This window comes from Calidris pugnax, unplaced genomic scaffold (assembly GCF_001431845.1).
Source record: "Calidris pugnax isolate Ruff unplaced genomic scaffold, ASM143184v1 scaffold20, whole genome shotgun sequence".
Lineage (NCBI taxonomy): Eukaryota > Metazoa > Chordata > Aves > Charadriiformes > Scolopacidae > Calidris > Calidris pugnax.
Window position 1 is genome coordinate 26,833,764 of NW_015094510.1, and position 22,446 is coordinate 26,856,209.

Genomic DNA, 22,446 nt, shown 5'->3' on the forward strand with positions numbered 1-22,446 from the left:
TACTTCCTTTTTTCCAAGGTTTGTCCCAGTGCTTTGCAAACATTGTTGTACCCATGGTTCAGGACTGTCTGAATGTCAGGAAAAGAAAGTATTGAAGAAGTTTATCTGATAATTTGATGTCAACGGAAATTCACTTTCCGTAGACGAGTGCTTCCCTCCACCCCCCACCCCCCCCAAATTTGTAACAAAGAGTCAGTGTAAATATTGCTGGTGCTAGCTTGCCTTAAGGTGGTTTAAATCCTGAGGGAAGCAGAATTGCATTTGTCCACAAAATACGGTGCTCATAAAGTTGAGTCGACAAAGCAGTCAAGTAACAGTTCAACGTCTGACTTGCATAATCAAGACAGATTTTTTTAGAGGCTTTTGGAACAGTATACACGAATCCCAGCTAAATAAAAAGTGAATTGTATACAGTGAAATAAAAATTACAAATTAGGGTTACAAAGGTTTGAATTTAACAAAACATGAAAACTTCAAGAAGTGAAGATAAACTAAATACATTTTTAGTTCTTAGTATTTTGGGTTCTGTCTTTATTCTGCTTTTATATGGTCCCTGACATGGTAGGCCCCTGCTCCATTACTGGATCTTTTAGGCAGTACTGCAATCCCTAATAATAAAATAAGAAACCAAGATCTTCAAACATCAGTGTGGAATTAGAAGTGTTCCTTTATGTCTACTTGTTGGTTAGTTACTTGGCAGAAACTTGTGTCTGCTAAGGCTGACTAAGCAATTTTGACATGAATGTGGAATTGTGGATCCTCCTCTATCAGAGTCTTTCAGCTTGTCAGTTTGGTTGTATATCAGTAAATTAAATGTCACAAAGTGTTTGCTTTTGTGCATTGTTAGTTAAACACCATCCATCCTCTGAAAGTTTCCCTTTTTGATCTATTTACATCTGGCAGTTTCCAGTTCTCTCCAGTGATTTTAGACTTATTCCATATAAACCATATACATTCTTTGCATAGAACAGATCAGATGCACACAGTAGCCTTAAGCACAGCAATCGACCTGGAGTCTTGCAGGCCGGGGTTGTCCAGTCCTGTCCCCACCACTCCACTAAGCTGCCATGTTGTCCTCTGCAGGAACTGGCCATGCACAGGGTCTTCTGTCAGTGTAACTTGTTGAACTGCCTCTACTAAAACATAAAACCAAACCAAAATGCTTGTTAATACCAAAAAAAATCGAATCCATTTTAGAGATCAAATCATACTTGTGAATCCTTTTTTTAAATCCATGTTTTAGACTCCTTAATACTAAAACAATGCATCCTTAAGATGAATAGAATCGTATAAGTCATCTGGGTTGGTTTTGATTCTCTTCCTGGAGTCCCCTTTGGCATTTGATGTTCTATCATGATCGAGCTTAGCTTCCTTCCTCCCATCAGGAAGTACATTGTTACAAAAACACTTCTGAAATTTCCCATCTCAAACCAGTTTTATGTAATATGTGTACCTGGTAGGTTGCTTATTCATGGCAGGGTTCTAGAACCCTATCCAGTTTCTGGATTTAATGCTACCTTCTATGAGGAATTTTACTATTCCAGATTACAGGAAGAAAAATTATGAAATAGATCCAAGAGACTGATAAACTGGAAGAGTAGTCTTGTGGTGGGCTTGCAAAATACAAACCCAATATATACCTGTAGAGTTATTTTAACTTTATGTAATATTCTCAATTAAAAATAACCCTAAAATAATATCATTAGTACACTGGTGGACTGGGTCACTTACACAAAAGTACCTTGTTGGCTCATTCAGTAACTTCAGTCATGACAAGTATTGCTTCATTCCCAATCTTCAGGTGTGCTGTTTCTGAGTCTAGAGCTGCTCCTGTTTACGTGTTGACAGGCTGAATCAGGCTGTTGCTCTCATCAGACACAGTTTAAATCAAAATTGCTGATGTCAGGACACACGATGGTTTATTGTCATAGTTCCGGACCAGTGCCCAGTGTTGGTTGACATAATACGGAATAGTATGGACCTCCTCTTGATTGCTCAGGACAGCCCACCCTGATGCGTTGTACTAAGAGTGTGTATTTTTTATCAGTGGAGGGAAATGGAGGCAGAGATAAGAAATCTCCTCTATCCTGTTTGTTAGCCTGTCCAGCAGCTTCACAGCAGCTGCCTTTCTTTACAGCCGTAAGATATTAATTACCCACAATCTTAAACTCGCTGTTAATTAGTGGGAAAGGATGGCGGGGATGCAGGAAACATGAGAGAAAAATAGTGTTATTTGTGGGAAACCTTGGAAGATGGAGACATCTTCCTTTTTTCTTTTTTTTTCTTTTTTTTTTTGGTAAGGGTGATGTGCTTTTTATTTGATCTTGAATAAAGAATATTATTACAATGATATTTTTTTCTGAGATCAATGTTACTTTTTTCCCTGTAAGATAAATGCATCAAGATCCATGAACTTCCTGTGTGATAATGCCAAGCTTCCCCCATGTTAGTTCTTATGTCCTTTCCTCCATATTCATAAATGGTCCTATCAAAAGCTATTGTCTAGTCTACTTTAGATTACCAGTTAATCCATGCATGGATATTAGGAATTTTGAATATATGGCAGTGAGCCACCAGCCTTGAACATTGAATAAAATGACAGTGTCAAATCACTAAAAGGAGCAGAAACAGCAACAGCACTTTGAGAACCAAATTGCAACAGACAGGAGGGAAACCGCTTTGAGGAGGGAAAAAAGCACATCCAAATTGCATATTATTATAATGTTGATTGTTGGTTTCAGTAAATAAAATTAATGTTGATTTCAGTTTCAGTCTGAGTCTGTCATCTTATGATATCATATGGCAACATTGCAACAAATGCTGTTAACTCTCTTACAAGGTACATCAACAGATTTCACTAGTGTCATTTTACCCGTTTACATATCGTAGGATTACGTTAGCAGACACAATGTCCCTCTTGCATATGTACCTGGCTCTTTGTGAATATACTGAAGATGATCCAACCTCAATAAGATTGTATCTCCTAAATCTCTTGTTTCTTGGGCTCCTGGCTCCTTTTAAGCCCTTGCAAAAAATCATCTGTAAAACCAGAGACTAGACTATCATATACTATGTTTGCAGCAGCAATTCTTCAAATGTATTTTATAATTGGCTGTCTTAGATCACTTACCTTATTAGTGGGTTATTTAGCGAGCTATAATTGGAATTTAATCTTGATCTAAATTGCTAATATTAGCAGAAGAGCTGGACAGGGGGAGGTTGAAGGATCTTTGTTGCTATTTTCTCTCTTGCATTTCTGAAAACACCATTCCATGAGCATATTCTACCTATCAGTCATTGTGGTGTTAGTACATGTTGTACAGGAGTTGTGTGAAAATTGGGGCTGATGTAAGGTCCCTGTCAGTGCAAATACACAGTAAGCTAGGAATGAGTCTTCATGGTCAAAATTGTGTTTCTTTTATTGGAAGTGGGAATGCTTGCTTGTCTGAGAAGCACCAGCCAGGTGAATTGCTTTTGGATGACAGGAGCAGAATGATTGTGCTGAATGAAAAAGGAAGAGGGAAGGAATCATAAGCCATAATTCAAAGGAAGGGAATTTTTCTAGTCTGGCTAGGGAAAATATGGCCACGCATGTTTTTTAACAATTGCTGTAGACAGGTATTCTGGCTGGTTCAAAAGCAGAGATTATTTTCATTGCTATGGCCACTGCTTTAACGCTGCCATAGAGGGAGCAAACCAAGCTTTAACCCAGTTCAGGAGCTTTTGTACCACAAGCTAGTAAGCAGGTGTGAGAATCTCTACATTATGGTAATAAAGCCTGAGAAAAGGAAGATTGCTTGTGTTTCTGTCCAACCCATGTGTTATGTTTTAGCACAGTAGAAGATCTCAACTTAACTCAGGAATGTTTGTAAAAAGGTAATACTGAGATGAAATATCACAGTGCTACATAATCATACAAAAACCTCTTCTTTCATGAACCCATCAGTTATTTCATACGTGTTTAAGCACATTCAGTTCACTTCCCAGTAGGCTGGAGAAAGCAGTTTATAGTCCTTCTAGAACTGCTGTTTGCCTCTGTGCAGCTGCAGGACTTTTCTCTATGAAGGAGTTTGCGTGCAGTAAGCAAAGGTGTGCACCAGTTCCCTTCTATGGGCTCTTAGGTGTAAAGGGGTTCCCTCCACCTTCTGAAAGGGGCACATGACTTTGCACAGGAATTCTTAATGCTTTATGGCTCAAGTGATTATAGACATGTCCTGAAGAACACGTCTTGGTGCATCCTTCTCACTTGTGCTAACAAAAGAATGTGTGTGGTCACCAAGTAGCTCAAACTGAGGAATGCATCGCAGATATGAAACTGATTTGCACAGCCAGGACAATTAACTCCAGCTCATTAAAGGGATATTCCATACCCTATGACATCATGCTCAATATATAAAGCTGGGGGAAGAAGGAGGAAAGGGGGATATTTAGGGTTACAGTGTTTTATCTTTCCAAGTAACTGTTACAGGTGAGGGAGCCCTGTTTTCCTGAAGGTGGCTGAATACCTGCCTGCTACTGGGAATCATAGAATTGTTTTGGTTGGAAGAGGCCTTTAAGATCATCAAGTCCAACCATTAACCTAGCACAGCCAAGTTGTCACTAAATGATGACCCTCAGCATCACATCTACACATCTTTTAAATACTTCCAGGGATGGTGACTCAATCACTCCCCCAGGCAGCCTATTCCAATGCTTGATAACCCTTTTGGTGAAGAAATTTTTCCTAATATCAAAGCTAACCCTCCCCTGGTGCAACTTGAGGCCATTTCCTCTTGTCCTATGGCCTGTTCCTTGGAAGAAGAGACCATTGCCCACCTTGCTACAACCTCCTTTCAGGCAGTTGTGGAGAGCGATGTCTCTCCTCAGCCTCCTTTTCTCCAGGCTAAACAACCAGTTCCTTCAGCCGATCCTCATAAGACTTGTGCTCCAGACCCTTCACCAGCTTCATTGCCCTTCTCTGGACATGTTCCAGCTCCTCAGTGTAGTGAGGGGCCAAAAACTGAACACAGTCCTCAAGGTGTGGCCTCACCAGTGCGGAGTACAGGGGGCAATCAGTTCCCTAGTCCTGCTGGCCATGCCATTCCTGATGCAAGCAGTGAATTAATTTCTTGTTTTGCTTTTCTTGCATGCATGGCTTTTGCTCTACCCATTAAACTGCCTTTATCTCAACCCACAAGTTTTTCCTCACTTTTGCTCTTCTGATTCTCTCCCCCATTGCGACTGGGGGGAGTGAGCAAGCGGCTGTGTGGTTCTAGCTGCTGGCTGGGGTTGAGCCATGATACTGACCTAACAAAAGAAGTAGTTCATATTAACTCAGTTTAATTCCTTGATCCAGCTCACAGCAGTCCTGCACAAATATTTATGCATTGCTGTTGAGATGGTAATACATGGATAGTGAGAATAAAACTTTTTTTGGTGTTACTGCTGTCTTAGGGTAGTTGAAAGTATTCATTCTACTACAGTCTAAGTGAATTCATGTGGGAATTACTGTAGAGTAGCAAGTGTCCTGTGGATTCACACCCTAACTAAAAACATGTATCTGTGTTCAGACACACCCTTGATGAAGACAGGATTACATTTAGAAAGTTTTCCTTGGAACTGTAATATCTAGAAATGTAATCCCTCTATCAGCAAAATAAAGAGTTTGGGACTTTTTTTTCTCTTTGAGAATAACCTAACCGTGACAAATTCCTCCATGATGTTCCTGACATATGCCCCTTCTTTTCTGTTCTCATCCATACTTATCTTCAGTCTTACGAAGTGCAGCTTCTTCTTAGATTTTACCTGCTAAAATCAACCCCACCCCAATCTTTTCAAATTGTTGACGCTATTACATCAGTGGCTTGACCATCTCACCTACTCTTTGAGTCATTACAGTATCTTATTATGCTCCTCATAGGTTAATGCTCGGTATTGTGAGGCACCCTCTGTCTTTGGCATGTTCCCTGTCCGTGCTAGTAACACTTGCTCCTGTCTCTTGTTTTCTCTCACAAATACCTTGATGCCTTCCTTGTTTTGCCCCATGTGTAGTGTCCTTGCCAGACTGGTTTACCAAGTTTGCTTGCTTGTATCTTTCAGCCCTCATGCCTGTTGTCTTTCTTATGAAGAGGAAGGAACCAGACTTAGCATACAAGAAGCTAAGATACTTGAAAACACTTACATGCTATAATGCATGAACATTACTACGTTTTATACTGTTATGCCTATGTTTTATACAGTTATGTTTTCCCTTCTTTTTTCCTACTGCTCCTCTCACCTTTATGTTTATGAACCTCACTTGTGAAGAGGTCTTCTCAGGGCAGTGAAGCATTTTGTGCATGCTTCTAAGCTAAATATCTGTGCTTAGTTCCTTTTCCTTCAGCAATGTCCTGTTCATGTTGATGATGCAACCAGAGGCATTTCACTGATACCACATTTGCACCACACCAGTGCAAGTCCTTCAGGAAGGGACCTGTAAACACAAAGTGTAGTTATGTGAATAAATTCTTTTGTTCATTAGGTATTTTGGGAACTGCCTGGATTCACATTGATGCTAAATAAGCAGCAGCTTATTCTTCCTGTGTTGGTATGATAAAGAGCCTGGCATTTCTTAGATACATATGGGCAGCAGAAGACCCTTGAATCAATGCCCTCCTATAGCTTGTGATAACATGTTCCTGTAACTGTGCTGTACAAGTCAGAAGTGCTGTGTGGGTTTGGGACTTCCAAGGAATATATAGAATATTCCCCTTTTCATCTTTATAATCCTGTATCCACTACTTCCTTGGAACATTTTGTTACTCATTCCTCATCGTCCACTTTCTGCCATAGTTGTAAACATGTGGTGGAAGGAAGATTCAGGGAACTCCTATCTTCCCTGGAGGTATTTTTGTTCTGTGTTCATGGTTCTCTGGTGCCTGCTGCAACATCTGCTTTCTCCCACAGCCCCTTCCCTCCAAGACTGATGAGGTGTGTGGGCAAGGAAGATGGAGGTTTAGACAGGGAGCCAACAAACCACATACACAAGAAGAAACTATCGTAATTCCTGTGCTGCAAGTTGGTACCCCTCTTTCTCTGTCCCAGATGCATCTTGCGTCATTCTTTTTCTCCAGTGGGAGATAGTGGGGCACAGTGTGGGCACAGCAACTGGGTACAAGGAGGGATGTTGGTTGTTTTTAACATGTTCTTCCTGTTCCTCCAGCTCCCAGGTGCTGCCCTGTCTCGCACTGTTTACAGATGCTAACTCTTCCAGCTTAAGCTGCTCCCTGGGCAGTATCAACAAGGATTAAAGTTAGAGGGATTATCTTGTATTGGTTTTCCATCTTCTTGTCCCTGTGCTCCAGCCAAGTGCTCTTCTCATCCACCTTTGCAATAGCCCTGACCTTTGAACCAAAGGATTCCTCTAAGTCTAAAGGCCTGAAGTCAAATATTTGCCAGTTTTGAGTTAGCAGTTGAAAAGCAAAGTGATTTTTCCAGCAATATTCCCCATTGCTCAAGTGCCTTCTTGAAGCTGGTAACATAGGGTTGATCTTGATTACTTAAACCAAGTTAAAGATTGCACTAGTCTCCACTGACATGTCACACTGGGAGTGCTGTCTTGCAATATCTGTTTTGAAATTATTAATTTTTAAATCTTCGAGCGAGACCATGTATATATTCTAACTTTTGGTGTATTTCCTTCACTTGAGACTCAAAAGGTTTTGCATGTCCAAAAAAGCCTGGTTGGCAGGCAGCTTACATCCCTGCATGTTGCTGTTTCACCCACACTGCTGGGATCACCTATACTAATGCTGCTGCTCTTCTCTAGACCCGTAACTTTTTTTTTTACCTTTCCTATTTTGCTGACTTTGCATAAGGCTTCTTTTCATTCTTACGTTGCATGCAGTGAGTGAATTGAGTTGTATTACCCAACCTGCATTTGGCATGTCTCTGTTGCATTGGTGAGCTACACCCACCCAGAAATTGTTCTGATTCACTCAAGCTGTAGATGAGCTGCCAGTAAGAGCTCGATTTCCGGGACTAGCTGGATGAGTGAGCTTTGAAGGCCATCTCTCCAGCTCAGGAGTTCATATTCACCGGGTAAATGGATCAGCCACATCCAAGCATTCAGCTTTTACAAGATACTAATGTTATCTCTTTAGATTGAGGCTCATCAAAAAGATTTCTGGCACACAGTCTTTTCTTCTACCTTCTCCTGACTGAACCAGAATCAAAACTACTCAGATCTATGGCATTATTGCATAAGCTTACCACGTAGTTGAGAGGTTCCCCATGACTTTGGAAAAGTACCAAACCCAAACTATTCAGCACTGGTCTAGGTGTCATAGACTTGTGTCAGCTGGATAAGGACCAGAATAACTGGTAACTGGTATGGCTTTGTTTACCATTCCTGCTATTGCCAATTGCTCACGGGGATTTGCTTGAATTTCCATATTTGACTGAATTGCCATTTTGATTTTGTGATTGACCAGCTGGCAAAAGCTGCTGTCAGCAGCTGTGTGTTAGCAAGGTGTACCCAAGTCCACATAGTTCTGCACTCCTCTGCCTCAGACATTCCTATGTCTACATCTGGGAACTTTCTATGATGTTGCATGACGTGGGGGCAAACTTTTTTCTCAGACTCCTTACCGTTAGAAGAAAAAAATCATGTGAGCAAGGTGAAATGTAAATATCATTGTCTTGTGGCTGGGGCATGAGTCTCATCCAGAATTGTCTTGGGTTCCCAAGATTGCTCATGTAAATAGCACATCCCCTGTAGGCAGATCTGGGTTGGCTTCACGTGCCAAAGTCTGTGAGCCCAACTGTTAAGATGTAACAGGCAAGCACTTAACGCTAATGACAGGGTATGGTCAGTAAACCCTGATAACCAGTGGTCCTTTCCAGAGTGTTAATGGAGAAGTATGGTCTCTGCTTATTCCCTCAGTGAAGAGATAGAGTCGTTCCACATCCCACAGTAATGCTTCTATTCCTGAATCTCACTTCCTGCCAGTGATATTTTGGAGCCTGCTAGGCAACGTCAAAGTTTCTGACTGTGTGTGAATCAAGAAAATTGAGCAAAATACTAAATGTCTATATAATTAGAGCACAGATATACCTCTATGACCAGCTCACCTCCCTTTTTGTGTTGGGAAAGGCCAGAACATGCCAGAGTGTGTTCTAGGAAAACATATGCTCCATGGGTAGATAATACAAGGAAACAGGCTCACTGGCACACTCAGCACCAAATGTAGGTTCAAGCTACTTGACAAGGATGCTATTTTTCTATGAGTCTCCTTTATTCTAATGCTGGAGAATGTTTCTAGTCCATTTTTTAAAAGAGTTGAATGCTCAAATCTCTCCATGTTGTTCTCATGCAATGAACACGTTCTCCCATTCTGTCCTTTCTGTTACTTATCTGATGGTCATCATGACTTCAGAGTGCTAATTTCTTAAAGGAAAATTTAATATTTGTCCTTTGAAAGTTCTTCTGCCTTTGGTCCAGAAACAAGAGAATTCTCCATACTCTTAGGACCTGGGAGGCCTTTTGGAAAACCTGTGTTTCAGCGATTTCAGGCATGTAGAGCAGTATAAAGTGTGGTACGTAAGTGTTGGAGTTTATGATTCATAGTTTCCAGTAGCCAGTGGTTTCCTTTCAATCATCCACCATTCAACCTCAAACATGTAGGGTTAGACAGGTGTGACTTCTACAGTATTGATATCAGCCAGTATTGCATTCCAGGGAACTGTCTACAAGCTGTTCAGGAAAGAGAGTGCTTAATGACTCTTGCCCTGAGTTGCATTCTTTTGTATGGTAGTCAGGCCACCCCACTTACATTTCCTGCATTTTGTGGTTGGATAAGACCATGAGCGGTTCAGGTTCATGCACTTGGTCTGTAGGATCTCCTAAGTCTTCGTGAAAGAGTTGGTGACCGTAAATGCTTGCCTTTGTCTTCTGCAACTTTCTCCTCTTTGCTTTGATAATTAGCTAATAAAAAGAAGAGTTAAGGATGTCAATTCTTCAGTCTCTGTAGTTCTCAGAAAAGTGAGATTGTCACAGCTATTAGTGGCTATTCAGAAATTCCCTTCTCAGGTCTAGGATGTTCATCAGGATAATCACATTCTTACTCATGTCAGCTTGCTTACTGCCAGACAAGCATCGCTCATTTACTGTTGTGGTGCAGCTCATGACTTCTTGATTGACGTACAGTGGGAAAGGCCACATTACCCTTGTATTGATTATGTGGTAGTTAATAGCACTGAAAAGTCTACTAGCTGTATATGTCTGGATAAATGACTGATTTTTTTTTTTGGTGCATTTATCATTCCAGTTCCTCTCTCATGCCTCAATAGTAATTTTTTTGAGATTCCTACTGGAGCTGATGGAAGATGGACCTTTCCCTGATTTAGCCAAGGTCTACTTGACTGCCATTTTACCCATTATTACTAGTTATCTGTTTCTCTGACCACATGTTTTTTAAGATGTTCACAGCAGAGTCAGCTCTGAGGTCAGACCAAGCTGCTCAGGGTTTCATCCAGTCTTGAAAAACCCCAGAGATGGAGACTGCACAACCTCTGTGGGCAACCTGTGCCACCGCTTGAGTATCCAGTCTGAACCTCGCATTTCAAATTGTGCCTATTGTTTCTTGTCCTCCTGCCATGCCACAGCTCAATGACCTCCCATAGGCAGTAGGAGCTGCTGATAGGTCCCTGCAAAGCCATCTCCAGGCTGAGCAAGCCCAGGTCCTCTAGCCAGTCCTTGCAGGACAAATGCTCCAGCCCCCACCATTTTGCTGGCCTCTGTTGGAGTTGCTCCAGTTTGTCAATGTCTGTCTTGGATGATCCCAAACTGAATGCAGTAAGTAAAAGTGGGTTAATACTTCCTTCAGTCTACTGGCTGTGCTGTTAACACAGCCCAGGATGCTGTTGTCCCTCTTTGCTGCCAGGGCACACTGTTGGTTCACATTCAGCTTGCTGCCTACCAGCTCCAGGAATTCTTGGGGTTCACAAGCATGTGTTGTTGCACGGAGCTCCTCCTTCTGAGGTGCAGGATCTTGTCTTGTTACATTTTTAAGGTTTTGCATTGGCTCATTCCACCGGCCTGTCTAAGGGCAACCCTGGCCTCCCATGTATTGTCCATCCGTCCCCACCTCCCACCCCTGCCCAGTTTGGTATCAGTCACAAACTTTATGAGCAAATGCTGTTAAGCAGTGCAGGTCTCAGGAGAGATTGCTGCAGTACTCCATTTTTACTGGCCTTCAGGTGGAGTACCACCCATTAACCACTACCATCTGAGCCTGAGTATCCAGGGTATCCAGCCTATTTTTTGTCCATCTCGCTGTCAAAGCATGCAGAATTTAATGCTCTAACTTTGATACAGTATATCATAGGAGACAGTGTCAAATGCACTCCTAAAGTTGAGGTAAATGATATCCACTACTTCACTATTTTCCTCAAATACAATGATTTTATCACAAAAAGCAACAAGGTCGGTCAGGAATGATTTACACCATGGCGTGCCTGTTGGTGGCTACATGCTGACTGTCATGATCACTTTCTTATACCTGTGCCCAGGAGTTTGTTTCAAGATGACTTGCTCTTTGATCATCTCAGGGACAGAAATGAGACTGCTTGGCTTGTAGTACCCTGGATTGTTCTTTTGGCCTTTCTGAAGATGGGTGCAATGCAATGTTTGCCTTCCGTCATCTGGGGATCTCAGATGATCAGATTGTTGCGTTGACTGGCATGATTTTTAAAATACAATAGAAAGCAGATTTGCGAGGGTATGGGCCATTTCTCTCATATCCTTGGATATAGTCTGACGCGTCCCATGGTCTCAGGTGGGGCTGAGCTCTTGCAGATAGTCACTGATGGATTGTCATCTACTGCTGATCACTCCTCTCCTCTCTGAGCCCTGCCTCTAAGCACAGAGGCATAGGAGACCTTGTCAATGAAGACTAAAGCAAAGAAAGCAATGAGTAACTCCCCTTTACCTGTTTCTCCTGTCACTAAATCACCTACCCATTCAGCAGCAGGTCCACACTTTCCTTGTTCAGCCTTTTGTTACTAATGTAACAGTAGAAGCCCTTCTTGTTGGCCTTGACATCCTTGCAAGTCTCAACTGGAGCTGAGCTTTGGTTTTTCTGACACCATCCCTACATGCCTGGGCAGTGTTTTACATTTCTCTTTTACAGCCTGTCCTTGCTTCCACCTGCTGTATGCTGCCTTTTTGCGTGAGAGTTCATCCAAGCCAACCTCTGGATACATCTACTTGTCTTGCTTAATATCAGGATGGACTGTTCTTGCCCTTGGTGGATGCTGTCCTTTACTGGCCTCTCCACTGATGCTGACCCATGGGCTCTCACACAGACAGTTGACCATCCTGTAGAACAGCTCCAATACATCTGAGCTGGTCCTTACAGAGATAGCCCCTCCTTGTCTTCCCTGTCTATCTTTCCTGCAGTGTGTACCTGTCCACTGTACCACTCTAGTTGTGCCAACCATCCCACCACACCTCCGTTGCTCCAACAGTGTCCTAGTTGTGTGACCACACATGAAGCTCTCATTTCCCTTGCTGATTTCCTAGGCTGCATGCATTCATACACAAACGCTGGAGATGGACTCCTCTTGCCTTTTTGTTTTACTTTCTTGAGGTTGCTCTTGCATCTTTTACTCCGCACTCCTTCTACCCTGATATACCCCTTCCTCACTTGACTTCAGGTTGTAATCTCACTTTTCCTGTGCTCCTAATATAAAACTTTTCTCACCAGATCTTGTTGCCTGTAGTAGGTGTGGCGACCTGGTTCAGGAACGGCACGGCGACCACTACCCCCAGGTCGCTCGGTCCATCGACACGCAGACACCAATGTGGTGGATGGCAAATGGCGTTTATTGATAAGTGACACTGCCTTATATGGCATAGGTTTACAACGTCACCTCCGTCTGCTTTCATCACGGACTAAATGCTATTGGGAGAGGGGCCTTATCTTTCTGTACAGCGCGAGATCTTCCAGTTGCCATACCCTAACTACCACAAGATTGACCAGTTTTTTTGGCAAAGATACTTTTTCCCCACCTTTTCAGGTGGATCCCGTCTCCGCCTGACAGTGCTCAACCCCTAAAGAGGGTCCTGCGGTCATGAAAGCCAAACCCCAGTTGCAATACAAGGTGTTGATCTGCAAGATCTGTATGTTTCTCCTTAAGCCTTTCTCCATCAGTGGAGACCAGCTGGGCCTCCATGACTTTGACCCTCTTACCCTGAGCCATGTTGCTCTTGATACACGCCAGGTCAATAAATAAAAATAACAACAGGAATGCTTCAACTGATACAACACTTACCAAAGAGGAGGACAGGAGAGGTGAGAGTACTCTCCTTGTGGACAGTGGTCAGGGAAGCTTTCTGGTCTCGAGTAAAAAAACACAAGTATATCCATGGTTGTGTCCTACACCCCTCACATGGCATTGCCTGCTGGTATGTAATATTAATTGGTTTTGGAATGAAGGCATGTCCTGAATGATTTTTCCATGAACCTTAAAGGAAATGTGGTGGATGACAATTCCCTTGATGACAATCATGTGTCTTAAGTGTAAGAGCACACCTTTTTTTTGGGCTTTGATTTAAGATAGTGCTCAAGCACAGGCAGCTTTAATGAACTTAAGTAGAAATTTTTATTAAAATGCAATTTTTTACTCTTATTTTTAGGTATTTCAAATTACTGTGAAAGATACCGTGAAGGTATGAAACTTGTTCTGAACACCTTTGGACCAGTGCCAGAATTTTCAGGTGAAATTGAGCAGAAAATCAATCAGGTAAAGATGGAGTTGATAAATGCGGTGACATTCAGAACAAAGAACGTTAGCTTTTATTTTAACATCTGTACCATTTCAGTTTTCTGTTAGAGGTATCTGTAGTCTGTATTTCTTGTGTGAACGCGCCTTGTGAACTAAAAGATCAGTACAGAATGCATGGTAAGTCCCTTTTCTAAGCACTTTGACATACATCAAGGAAAAGTGATCTAGCACCTGAACAACATTATTACTAGACAGAGGAGTCAACTGCTAATGACTATGGATTACTGACATTAAATCCTCCACACTATTTCTTATCACTTCTGTCCTGTGTTCCCTGCCATAATATGAACAGCTCCAAGCTTCCTTTCCTACATGACTTTTCTCCCTGTGTCTTCCTCCTTCTCCCTCTTCCTGCATAAACCCTGTAGCTTTTTTCTTCTGGGTGTTCTTTTTCTTGCTGTTGTATATGTGACAAACCAATCTGTAACGCATGCAAATACATCTTAAATTTAAGCATATGAGCAGCCCAGTACAGTTACTTGCATGTTTAAAGATAGGTTATGTTTAAGTGCTGTTCTGGATTGGGACCCAGTGTGTCTATTAACATTTCTAAGCCCACGGTTTGTTTCTATTCACTGTATAGGCTATTTTGTATAATCATAGGAATTAACTGAAGTATTTTTATTTCCTAACTCTGCCTTGTCATAGTTGGCTTTTTTAATGCTTTGCTAAAGAACATGTGTATGTATTGGAATTGTTCTTGAATAGCTGACATTAATTCCATAGGTGGAAGCTCTCTGTCTGGAAGACAGCATTTTTGTTCTTATTTATACAATTCAACGTCAACAATGTTAAAAAGGAAAACTATTCTTTTATGCTTAAGCAATATAGACTGCTTATAATAGCAATCAATAATAATTGTGGAGTTATTAATTATTAGAAGCTTTTGATTGCTATGAAACAGTTTGGGTTTCTTTATGGAAAGCTGGATTCCACTTCAACGTCCGTTTCTGTATCTCTTTATTATCTTCGGTCTTCAATGCCAAAGATGGGTTTGCAAGAATCCTCTTAAGAGTAAAACATTAAACATTTCTTATCTCCTCCGACCCTCCCCCTGACTTTTTTTCTGGAGTGATTGCAACTTGCCGGTCATTGGTAGCAGGTCCAGGTTTTACCCAGTTTCTCAACACTTGCCTTTTAAACCTAAGACCTCAGGTGCTATTTTGGCAAAGATGACCTTGTGATCTCTACCTGCACTCTCAAAACAGCTTTTTTACTTTGAAAGAACATCTGTTACAATGTATGATCTGGTCAGAGCTTACTACCTCTTGTTCTCCTTTCAACAGTAACATTTGACTAGCACTTCTATGACAACTTTGATTATGCAGTCAAAAATATTTTTTTTCCATTTTGTTTTAAATATAATTTTTGCATGATAACTTGTTCAGACTGCCACCTTTTGTGTCCTCAAATAGTGCTTACTTTCTTTCCCCCATATTCCAATAAACAACCAAAATTATAATTCTGGGTTTGTTACGTGTCTTTCTCTGTCATTTCAATTATAACTGGCACTCCTGAGAAAAAATGTTTTTAATAAACATTTCTAATTTATTTAAAAACCATTATTCTTCATTACATTTATTAGGACCCAGGAGCGAGATCACAGCACAGAGAGGAATTTGGTTTAGAGCACATTTTTAGCCACGTAAATGACCAGGTTGCCTCCTTCCTATTTAATAGAAGGTTATTATCAAAGAGACTAGGCAGTGGCTGCGTGGGACAAACTGAGAGGAGGGGCTGATGCTTTGATGTTTCTGTAGGAACCTTCATTGCCACATTCAGGCCAACCTTCTCCAAGTGGGAGCGCTTTTCTTCTCGTACTGGTTAGCTCATTTCCAGTGACCCATGTAAAGAATTAGTGGCTATTGCTTGTGATAGACTAGACTGTGGTTTGTGGGGATGGTTACTTGGTCTGATGCAGGAAAAGCAGGAAAACGATGCTGGTGAGAAGCTTTTCCCTCAGAACATTAGATTTAATCATCTTAAATTTTCTCTTCCAGGCAATGTGTGAAAAAATTCCAAGTGTTCCGAAAATCCTGGATGCCAGGAGAAAATGGAGAGATGACTGTCTCACTGGTCTTGCCAAATTGAAAAAAGAAATGAAATCTGACTGAGGTGCACCTTGTCTAACAGGAGAGAGAGACCAAATGAAGAGCAGGTCTTCATAAAGAGTGGAATTTTTTTGGTCATGCAGAAGAGGAGACTGAACGTGCAACCAATGATATGCACAAATGTAGAGACCAATGAAACATTTGGTCCAAATTTGTTGTGACATAATTCATGAATAACTGGAAACGGTTATTTAAAAGTTCAGCTAAAATTCATCAAATTATTATTATATATATGCATTAGATGTGTAAGCATAAAGTAGCTTTAGCAATATTAACATTGTGCAATGCTGGAACACAATCACGTTTTAAATAATGCATTTTTCAGCTTGCTTGGGAATTCAGTGCTTGAACAATATTTGCTTACGCAGGGATCTGACATAGGCAAACATCAGCTGTTTGTCACTGGGGAAAATAAGCCCTCACCCGCCAATCACTGCCGGAGTGAGGTTAATCTGTAAAGCACTGACCGTAGATAGGAGAGGGCTGTGTTGAGCAAAGAGCAGATTCACTGGCTGGTGAGCTGAGACCTCAACAGCAGTAAGGGTCACCTCAACTTAGCTCTGTAACTGTTCCACAATGTAGGGGAAGGAATTGCTTTTCCTTTCCCTCCCTTTGGCACTTCTGTAGCTGTAGGATGATCTAAGTTTGAGTAAACAGAGCAGAATCCCCCCCTCATCCCCTGCCCCTGGTTCTGTAAGAACTCATCAGAGACCTACTCCGTTTTTAAGGCCATGTACTTGATACCCCATGGCTTTTCCCCCACCTGAAGTCAGAAGTGTGGTGCTCACCATTGGCATTGCTGCATAAATATGTGCCACATTTTAAGACTTGTCTAGGAAAAAGCAGGTATTTTGATTTCATAGCTAGCTTGAGAGACAGTATGGTGTAGTGGATCAGCCTGGACTTCCTCCCAGGCTACTCTGTGACTACTCCCAAACTACTCCAGTTCACCTCTCTGTTTCCATGCCTGTTTTGTACATTATCTGAAGATAGGAGTGCTTCTTTAGGACTCAGCACTACTGAATTTAACAGCTGTAGCTGAAGGGACACCAGGTATCTGCTGGTTTTCTCCCCCCCAGAGGGAAAGGTGCAATGGATGAGATGTAGCATTTATGCTTTACTGCTGCCCTTCCTGCAGGAGACACGACATCTCCTGCACGTACAAAGATGCAGTGCACACCTGGAAGTAGTGATACTCTCAGATGCTGCACTGGCGTGTTGTGGTCCACAGCAGACAAAATGTTATGAATGTATATGCCCTGTAATACAGTTGGACTTGGATCTTAGCCGGAACCTTGGGGCAGTGTTGTTCTGCAGATGGTGAGGATACCTCGACACCGCGCATCGCACCCACGCTGCTGGGGTTAAGTGTTTCTGAATTTGTGCTAACTGGTCATGTACCTTCAGTCCCAGAACAGATGCAGAAGCGTTGAGCTGTCATTTTGCTAATGCTCAGCTCAGGGGCATTTCAAATCTTGTTTTTTACAGAGGGTGCAGCACACAAACAAGTTACTGAAACTTAGTCAGTTGAGCTGAACAGCAGATGTGTCTGTGTGAACACACCAATACCACTGATTTCTGCTTAGGTCACAGTAAAAAAGGCCTAAGATAAATTGTATCACTTGACCACTTAGTGGGCCAAGAACACATCTCTGGATGTGAAACACGGAGTGGGAGGCATAATGCTTGAGGTTGTCCTGTGCTCCTTTATAATCGGTGACGAGAAAAGAAAATTTGTAAGCTGAATTTATTTTATCTCAATATCGACTTAAAATTGTCATGTTTCTTCTATTACTTTTTATTGCCACAGGAACTGGCTCAACCTGCATTCAGACATCTGAAGTTGGGGAGGTCAATCTTTGCTCCTGATGACTTATTAAGCAATAGAAAATTAATTATGGGGCTGATTTCCTCATTTTATGTATGTTCTTGTACTTGAAACAAGGCCACAGAAGGTTCCAATTACTTTCAAGATTAGTCCTGTTTTTCTATGCGCATATGACATTGTAATTAGCTCACATTGCTTCTGTTTATACTGATATTTTAAAACTGGATCATGTCATCAAATATTTGCCTCCATCTTTATTATTTGCTTATGAATAAAATATTTTAATGAAGAAGCTGTTCACTCCTGTGCTCCCGTGTGATAGTCTAGTGGTAGCAGTACGTAATATGTCTTTAGAAGCCACTGCCCGGGTAGAACAATTTGTGGGAGTCAGTGGGAGTAAAAAGACAAGAAATAACGTGCACTCTCCTATAGTTCTTGGGTGACCAGTTGCTGCAGATGCCATGAGGGAATGGCTTTTGGAGGGGGGTGGAAGGACTCTGGATGCCAGAGCAGTCCTGTGGGGTGAGCAGCTCCTCGCAGGCTCTGGTGTACAGCAAAGCTCACCGGGGAGCATGAGGTCTCACCCAGGCTCACAATTATGAGCTGGGGGCAGGGGGGTGATGTTTGACAAAAAATGCATTTTGGTTGACATTTGCTTGGGATTTGAAGCCCACAAAAGTATTAGTTGGTAACTGCAACAACAAGTGGAAAATATTAGGAAAAGGTAGCTAAAGGAATGAGATGGGCTGTCCTCATCCCAGGGACCTGTACCCTGTTCACAATTAATCCCCTTTACTCATCATTAGACTGTGTCTGAATCCTGTGCCCAGCTTGGGACTCCCTGTACAAGAAAGATACTGGACAGATGGTAGAGGAGGCCCCTGAGATGGTGAGGCTGGAGCACTAGTCCAGAAGAGAGAGGCTGGGGGACCTGGGGTTGTGTAGCCTGGAGCAGAGGCAGGTTCAGGAGGACCTACCAGCAGACCCCGGTGCCTGTGGGGAGGTCATCGAGGAGGCAGAGACAAACTTTTCAAAGTGGGGCCAGATGGGATGATAGAGACAATGAACATAAGTTGAAACACAAGAGTTTCAGCCTGGATGTAAGGAGACACTTTTCCCCTCATGAGGACAACGAGGCACAGGTTGTCCACAGACATGGTGCATCCTTGGAGGTTTTCAGCTCCTGACTGGATGAAGCCCTGAGCAGCCTGGTCTGATCTCAGAGCTGAGCCTGCCATGAGCAGGAGGTCTTCTGAGCTCCCTCTCAGGCTGCATTAGCCTCGTTCCTAGTTTGGTTTGATTTTGGCCTATTTTGTATCATCAGAAATATTGCTCTGGTTTAATTAAATTAAATCCAAAGAATGGGTATAGATTACTTCAAATTTCATGTGTTGAGGACTTCTTAACCTAAACTGTAAATGAAATTTAGGATGGTGTGAATAGGTGTGACTAAATCTGCATTCAGGTTTTTCCATGCATTTTCCTGGGCAGATGAATGTAATGTCACAACCAAATAGTCACAACTTTTCACATGTAAAGAATTCCATACAGAAAAGTCTGAGCCACCCAAAATCCCATGTTGTTGGTCCACAGGGGTGGCCCCTCCTGGTGATGGACAGATGTTTCATTAACCTTGTTCAGTGTCTCCACTGCTCTGGGCTGCTGGCAGGAGCAGAGTTTGACATGTACCAGGAGGGGAGTGTTCCCCTCTCCCTCTCTCTCCCCATTTTCAGTTTTTTTCCTTTACCTTCCTCTTGGTTCTCTGCTTCCCATAATAGTCCATCACTAACTTCTTACAGGGTATTTAGCTGACAATTTGGACAGAATAGATTTGCTAATTGGACATTGAAGGATCCCTTCAGGGGAGCAACTCGTCAGAGCTGAACTCCTTGTAAGATACAAATCCCAATTCTGTTGAATTAATTGCTTTAATTATTTTCTTCAGATTCGTCTTACTCCTTTTATCCCATTACTTTTTTTCCTCATATGCAATAGACTTCTTGGGATTTTATGAGGACTGCACCTGGTATTTTTTGAGGACTCTTTTGGAATTAACACCAGCAGTCCTACAAAGTTGCAGAACTAGTACAGATGCGATCAAATATTTATTTTGTTTGAATGTCAGCAGAAGAAGCAATAGTTGCTTGAATGTTCAAGCAACTGTTTTATGGTAATCTATGAGATATTTGGAAGAATTTATCACAGTTGCATATTTTAAAATCCTGTATTTTTTAAATCAAGTTGCACCTATAGACTTTCCTAAATCTCTGTCTTTGTTGCACTGAAGTTTTCTCTTTTACCAATTTGATATTTATTGTTTTCCTTATTATGTGTACTTTGCTGTTAGTTACTGCTGCTCGTTGAAATCAGAGTCCAACGTGTTCATACCAAAGCCTTTGATTTAAAGCTGTTGGAAATCAAACCATGTGTAAGCTAAGGAAGAAAGGAACCACTCATCTGCTTCACTGAGGGAAGTCTAGTATCTCTGTTTCCTAAATGTCTGAGTGGAGTAGTTTGTAGCTCGCAAAGCAGCTGTGGGAATTTACTCTCCCTATTCTGTAGTTATTCTTCTGTTCAGTCATGATAATAGTTTGAAAGTTAAAATGTGAGTATTTTCTGATTGCCGTATTATCTAATTGGAATGGTCTTAAGAAATTGCATTATCCTATCTATACCATCTTTACTTCATTAGGGAAGCAGGATGGTGCTTGTTATAAAAACAGAAAGAATGATTTTGAGACAAAATTATGTCATTGTCAGTCTCAGTTTCTCAAAAGAAAGATGAGATGTGCTGCCAGTGCCTGTAGAGTTACATGCCAGGATTGCATTGCTGGAGCAGGGAGTAACAAAAAGGTCTTTGAGAACATGGGATTGGGGTACCTGTGCAGGGACGGAGATACGGGGGGTGGGAGCCCTCCATGAGAAGAGGAGCCCGGCAGATGTGAACCTGGCAATTAGTGTAAGTGTCAGTAGGAAAAACAAATGGTCTTTGGCTTTCAGCAGCCTAACAGGCCCAAAGGGAATGTTTCACAAATTAATTTGGATCTAGCTGGAGTAAATGAGTGTAAATGAATACGTTTGCTCTAGCTGCCTGCTCATCTGCTCCCGTTCCCCCAAGCTCCAGTCAGGCTGGCACTCGCCTGCGCTTTCCATTTCATGTGTGTGTGTGTGTGTGTGTGTGCACGCTATTGCAAATCAGTCAAAGTGAGTGGAAAGGCAAAAACCGACCCTAGGGGAAAACTCACATTTGATTTGGTAAGGCTCTTTATCAAGCCAACAGACAAGGACTTCTGCTCTTTCAGAAAGAGAGAGGAATTCCTCCCTTCAGTGCATTACTCAGTGGTTCACAGCTCAGAGCACACAGCTCAGAGTCACCCATGGGCTGGTACTTCTTGTCCTTCATTTTTCAGTTAGAACTTTCTTCTCCCCTCCGAGTTTTTTCTTTTACTGTACAAATTTAATTCGGAAGAGTCATTTTACCAGCGAATACAAGCTAATATTCATATATGAATAATGATAAATATATATCATGATTTCATATATATCATCATGAATATATATGATATTCATTCAATCAATATATGGTTTTTATAAGGAATCACAGAGAGAGAGAGGAGCTTAAAGCTGGCATATTCATTTGAATGTGTACGTTTAATCATATAAAAGCAATATTCAAATGGCAAGATTTAAGCTGCGTATCTTAATACTCATGAAGGTTTAAATATTACTTACAGCATGTGCTGGGAGCAGACCAGCAGCAAAGGTTGATTCCTCGCCGCTGTGTCCATACAAGGCTATCAACTGGGAAGAGTGAGTTCCTGCATCCTCCACTGCTGCCTGTGATGCCATAAGGCACAGAGCCCGGACTGCTCACCCCTCTTCCTTCTCTTAAAAACGGGAGGTCAGAAAAGAAACTGGCAATTTAAATAGCAAATGCTGTCATATCAATAGTTTCATAAGAATTGGGGGGGAACAGATGCTAAGAGTACCCTTTTGAGGCAAAACAGGGCAACCTTGAATGTTTGACCCCCCCCGAATTTGCTCAGAAGCTCCAGTTTGCACACACTGGTCCGTGGTTGTGAAACGCTCCCAGGACGGTTTCAGCTGGCTCTGGCTGCAAGTGAAGCCATGAACAAATGCAGCTGGACTAGCAGTTTTTTGTACACAGCTCATCAGAAATTGGCCCAGTGTCCTCCTGGCTGTGAGCAAAAGCCTGCACCGCTCCTATGGGAGCAGGGCAAATTACAAGGAGAGCTGTTCATAAGGGCGCTGTTCCCACAAAATTCAGTGGACTTCTGAAATACATTAAACCTTTTTGTTTTCTAGTTTGATAGAAAACAGTGTGACTTCCTTTCTTAAAGTGTATTCAAATAACTGCTCCACAGGATTGCACATCCCTCAGCATTTTCCCTTCTCTTTCTGATGATTTTTGTTCCTTCAGCAAGGGTGGATTGCCCTTCACCAAACACTGAATGAGAGGGACACTTGGAATAAAATGGCACTTAGCATGCATGGGATTTCCTCTTGAACCTGAGTGTGAAATGGGCATTTTTAACGCTTGGCTTTGTAGACTTCTTCCAGCTACTTGGATTTCAGACCTGTATTTGCAAGAAGCAGAGATGTGTAAGATGCAGAATCATCCGGAAACTTGTTTTCCTTTATCTATGAGTAAAATGTAGTCTAACATGGAAAGGTCATGAG

At 41.9% G+C, this 22,446-nt stretch overlaps 1 protein-coding gene and 1 long non-coding RNA gene across 5 annotated transcripts in view; one reads left to right on the forward strand and one right to left on the reverse strand.

Moving 5' to 3' along the window:
* CRYL1 (crystallin lambda 1) overlaps positions 1 to 18,034 on the forward strand; it is a 61,485-nt gene extending 43,451 nt beyond the window's left edge. For all 4 annotated transcript variants that reach the window (XM_014966210.1, XM_014966211.1, XM_014966209.1 and 1 more), the window contains 2 exons: positions 13,658 to 13,764; positions 15,807 to 18,034. In XM_014966210.1, coding sequence (XP_014821696.1) covers positions 13,658 to 13,764; positions 15,807 to 15,920 — 221 coding nt within the window. In that variant the 3' untranslated portion in view covers positions 15,921 to 18,034. The remainder of the gene's footprint in view (positions 1 to 13,657; positions 13,765 to 15,806) is intronic.
* LOC106902601 lies at positions 252 to 21,723 on the reverse strand. Its single transcript, XR_001414550.1, has 3 exons — positions 21,478 to 21,723; positions 6,257 to 6,451; positions 252 to 1,136 (listed from the first exon to the last, which is right to left on the reverse strand). It is a non-coding gene; the product is annotated as an uncharacterized LOC106902601 (long non-coding RNA).
* Positions 21,724 to 22,446: the final 723 nt, after the last annotated feature.